The sequence below is a fragment of the Palaemon carinicauda genome, chromosome 11 (assembly GCF_036898095.1).
Source record: "Palaemon carinicauda isolate YSFRI2023 chromosome 11, ASM3689809v2, whole genome shotgun sequence".
In the NCBI taxonomy this organism is placed as follows: domain Eukaryota; kingdom Metazoa; phylum Arthropoda; class Malacostraca; order Decapoda; family Palaemonidae; genus Palaemon; species Palaemon carinicauda.
Window position 1 is genome coordinate 141,572,093 of NC_090735.1, and position 5,000 is coordinate 141,577,092.

The 5,000-nt window shown below is 33.9% G+C and overlaps 1 protein-coding gene across 1 annotated transcript in view; it reads left to right on the forward strand.

Moving 5' to 3' along the window:
• Positions 1–793: 793 nt before the first annotated feature.
• The window catches only part of LOC137649506 (uncharacterized), a 10,363-nt gene continuing 6,156 nt past the window's right edge, over positions 794–5,000 (forward strand). Inside the window, exon 1 of the mRNA XM_068382491.1 lies at positions 794–875. Within this exon, the coding sequence (XP_068238592.1) occupies positions 794–875 (82 nt within the window). The remainder of the gene's footprint in view (positions 876–5,000) is intronic.

Consider the following 5,000-nt stretch of genomic DNA (forward strand, 5'->3'; position numbering starts at 1 on the left):
GGGATGTTCAATACATAAATAAAAAAGGTAAAGAAGAAGGCAAGCAATAAGCAAAGATATGAAGAAAGGTTCAACAAATAAATGAATAAAAAGAAGGCCACGGATAAGTATATAAATGAAGAAATGTTCGACAAATAAATGACAAACAAAAAGAAGAAGAAAAGGCCAAAATACCGGAAGAAAAGAAAGTCGTCCTCAGCCCATCGCTCTGGAATGAAAACAAAACGAAAACAAAAGGAAGACAAACGAGGCAATTAATGAGTGATTGGTCTTTTGTCAGCCGAGCAGCAATTACTCACAGTTTGTGGTGGTTGGCTGCTGTGGAGACGGAGATATGGAAGAAAAGGAGAGAGAGAGAGAGAGAGAGAGAGAGAGAGAGAGAGAGAGAGAGAGAGAGAGAGAGAGGTAGTACGATGAAACGTACAGCGCCAAGAAATTAAACCTTTCTTCGATGACGTCAAAGTGGCAGGGAAGGTGTTCCAGCGCTCATTGTTATCTTGAAGTCTCTAATAGCTCCTTCCATTATGAATAACAGTGGGAGGTGAGAAATTTGCTCTCTCTCTCTCTCTCTCTCTCTCTCTCTCTCTCTCTCTCTCTCTCTCTCTCTCTCTCTCTCTCTCTCTCCTACGGTGAAGAAGTTTATCTATTAGGGAAGCATGAATTTCATTGTCGTCCATCAAGAAAGGGAACAGACAGAAAAAGAGGAAGGTTAAAAGAGGGGGAGGGGGAGGGGGGGGGTACAGTCGCTCTTTTCGACTGACATCCAAATGGAAAAGGTGAGAGAGGCGCCTAAATGCTGTATCAGGTGGCCCCCTCCGAAAAGTGGTTGCAAGATGACTGGCGTTATCTTGATGACACCAGAAGGACGGGGGAAAGTGAGAACGAGGTACTGCAGGAATTTTGAATAATAACAATATTAATGAATAGTCTCGAGAGACAAAAGGCCTAAAGAAAGGATGTATTCATCCAGTTCTAATTGATAATTGTAATAATTTGTTTTCTTTACAATCGGGGGCGGAAAATACTATTAATAAGCCATAGACTTTGTTTTATTCTTGTATAGTGAAACTGAAATGGATAAAATAAAATTAAATTTAGTGGAGAGAGAGAGAGAGAGAGAGAGAGAGAGAGAGAGAGAGAGAGAGAGAGAGAGAGAGAGTTTTCTCTGTAATAAACTATTTCATCTTTTAATTAGGTTATACATTCTTCTTCTCATTGTTATCATTAATTAATACTATTTTATTATTAATATTAATATTTTTATTATTAATAATATTTCATATCACTCATAATAGCAGGCGTTTAAAAATAGGGAAGTAAATATAATTTAAGACAGCTTGAAATGGAGAATTTTTATTCCCATTTCCATTTTTATTTTTTCTAACACATTTTAAAGAACCACATTGAATTGCTTCACCACTATTATTATCATTAATGGGGGAATCATAGTCAAACATAGTATAGGGTCCCCATTATCAATATTAGATAATATAAGGATACATGTGAAGATGAAAAACGTTGCCTTTCTCGCAATCTGTCGGACAAGAGTTCGAGACCCGCTTAAGCCCGATATCCAAAATGCAATAAATTTGGCATTTGGTGGTCTTTTGGAAACGTCCCTGAAATATTTTAATTAAACAAACTACTCTGTGAAGAGAGAGAGAGAGAGAGAGAGAGAGAGAGAGAGAGAGAGAGAGAGAGAGAGAGAGAGATATAAAATTTCTTCTGGCGCTGAGATGGCTGTCGCTAATTTTTTTGGCACTGAAATGACCAGGCGCTGAATCGGCAGCGCTGAATAGTACCTAACCCCTGCCTGGCGATCTGCTGGACTGGGGTTAGAGTCCCGCTCAAGCTCTATAGTTTCTTGTAATGTCAGAAACCTCACCATCCTTGTGAGCTAAGGATGGGGGCTTTGAAGGAGCCTATAGGTCTACCTGCTGACTCATCAGCAATCATTGCCTGGCTCTCCGTGGTCCCTAGCTTGAGGGGGGCTTGGTGCTGTTCATTTGTATAAATGGTTATTCCTTTGTCTCTCCCACTCATGAGTAACCTTTAAAGCTATTTAGTTCAAGAACAACCAGATTTGCCCCAATGCAAGTTGCATTAATCCATGAATTTCAGGTATATGGCCAAAACGAAAAACGAAACAAGAAAATGAGTGTGTGGTTCTTTCATTAACAATCAGGATCTATGTGATAAATGGAGAGATATGATTTCTATTTTAATTAAGCATCATGCTCAATCGCCTTATTCGAAGAAAGATTATTATCAAGATTATTATTTGCTGTTGACTAGGTCAGGAATTGATCTTTTTCGTCATCTTTGTACAATAAAAATAACTGAATCCTTTTGAGTTATGTTTGGCATTGCAAGTATAATTCTTATAATCATTTGGCATGATAATAGAAACTACGATAAATACATGAATAAATATGATAATGAAAAAATAACAATAAAAAAAATATATCAGCCATTACTATCATCATTTATAAAGTCAAATAAAAATGCAATTCCTGTAGGCAACAAACAACCAAAACATCGTCTTACTTAAAAGTGCCAATCTGACACTATTATTATTATTATTATTATTATTATTATTATTATTATTATTATTATTATTATTATTATTATTATTATTAGCCAAGCTACAACCCTAATTGGAAAAGCAAGATGTTATAAGCCCAAGGGCTCCAACTGGGAAAAATATCCCAGTGAGGCAAGGAAATAATTAAATAAATAAACGATATAAGAAGTAATGAAAATTAAAATAAAATACTTTTAAACTATCAACAAAATTACAACATATTTCATTTATAAACTATAAAAGGACTTATGCAAGCCTGTTCAACATAAAAACATTTGCTGCAAGTTTGAACTTTTGAAGTTCTACTGATTCAACTATAATATAAACAAAGGTTAAATCATTTAATACTTTCCAATTTTTAACGCAATAACATCTGCAAATCACATATACCCAGGTGGAAAAACGAAGAAATTAATATGCGTTAAAACCACCAATATTTACATTTTTGTCAAGAATATCAAACAAAAGAAATTCCTCGTATCTATTATACTCCCGAATTGGACAAGAAAAAATGTGGTCTTATTCCAACCAAACTTTGAGAAGAGGAAGTCTTGATTACAAAAGTTATTACTGAAAGAATGCAAAGGATTATGATGTTATTCGGGATCGAATCGTCAAACTCGGTTCATGTTGGTCGATACTCGTACACATACATCGATGTTTGCAGTAGGTCTATATATACACGATCATGTATATATATACATACATATGTATGGATATATATAAAATATACATATACACACACACACACACACATATATATATATATATATATATGTATGTATATATATGTGTATCATATATACACTTATATTCATTTATAAGTATATATATATATATATATATACATATATATATATATATATATATGTGTGTGTGTGTGTGTGTGTGTGTATAAATGTATAGCATATAAAAACACATACAATATATATATATATATATATGTATATGAATATATAGTATATACACACACAACACATACAGTATATATATATATATATATACACGTATATATATACACACGTATATATATATATATATATATATAGATATATATATATACACAAATTAAAATTGTATGAACAAATTGCCTAACTAGGAGACCAAAATAGACAATATCTAATAGCAGTATATATAGGGAGGTCTGTAATTTAAGTGGCACAGGTCTTATGCAAAAGTTACAAATGTAAATCCTAAATTTTCATCAACTGGATTGTTTACCCCAACTAATTATCTACAGTGTTCATAACTAAATACACTAAAATAGTTCGTCTTCTTGATTCGCGCCACTTCTAATACGAGTCTTTCAATGGAGAAACAAGCCAAGTGCCATTTATAAAATGTTGCAGAAATCAGGATTGGTAATTTCCAATTTGCATTGGCGAGTTACTCGATAAATATAATAGCTATGAGCTTCATATTTGTTTATATAGTAGCAAATATTAATATTATTACCTTTTATCTTTTACCTTTTATCCTTTCTCTTCACGGTGACTTTTAATCGAGGGGATTCGTCTAATCAAAGACCTAATCCTAATTTCTTTCTTTAGATAACTTTTCCTTTTCATACGAAGAACTTCCTCCTGAATAAGGTTCTATAGTAAATACATTGTTAGCGCTTTCTAATTTCCAATTCTCTCTGATGCCAGACTTTAATGAGGATTTTCAGATCACTGTACTGCAGTGGGTCTGCCAGCACACACAGAGAGAGAGAGAGAGAGAGAGAGAGAGAGAGAGAGCTACAATGAGTTACTAGGATTTTGGATGTCTCAAATACTTTTTAGTACACTGTACGCCTGGAATTAACCAGGAGAGAGAGAGAGAGAGAGAGAGAGAGAGAGAGAGAGAGAGAGATAGTTACTAGGATTTTGGATGTCTCAAATACTTTTTAGTACACTGTACGCCTGGAATTAACCAGGAGAGAGAGAGAGAGAGAGAGAGAGAGAGAGAGAGGGGGGGGGGGACCTAAAGTCATAAAAAACGCACAATAAAATATGATCCAATCTATGGGAAGTGTTGAAAGCTTTTAAACAGATCTGATGGCCTAATAGGCTCTCTCTCTCTCTCTCTCTCTCTCTCTCTCTCTCTCTCTCTCTCTCCTGTTTAAATCCAGGCGCACAGTGTACTTACTAAGAAATATAGTAAATATATATTCACTTGAATATATACACATAGAATTAATAAAGACTTATGAAAAGTATATTAAAATGAGAAAGTCCTGCATTATATTTTCCCGAATAAACGAAAATTGTCTAATTCGAAAGATTTAAAATTTCTTTAAATACCATTAGATAGCTAATCTACCTGATAAAAAAAATGTATGAAAAAATTGAAATTTAGTTTGTAGAAATAATGAACACTTGTGCAGACTGAAGGTCGCCAGTGCAAGGTAACATTTTGAAATAAATTTTGAAAA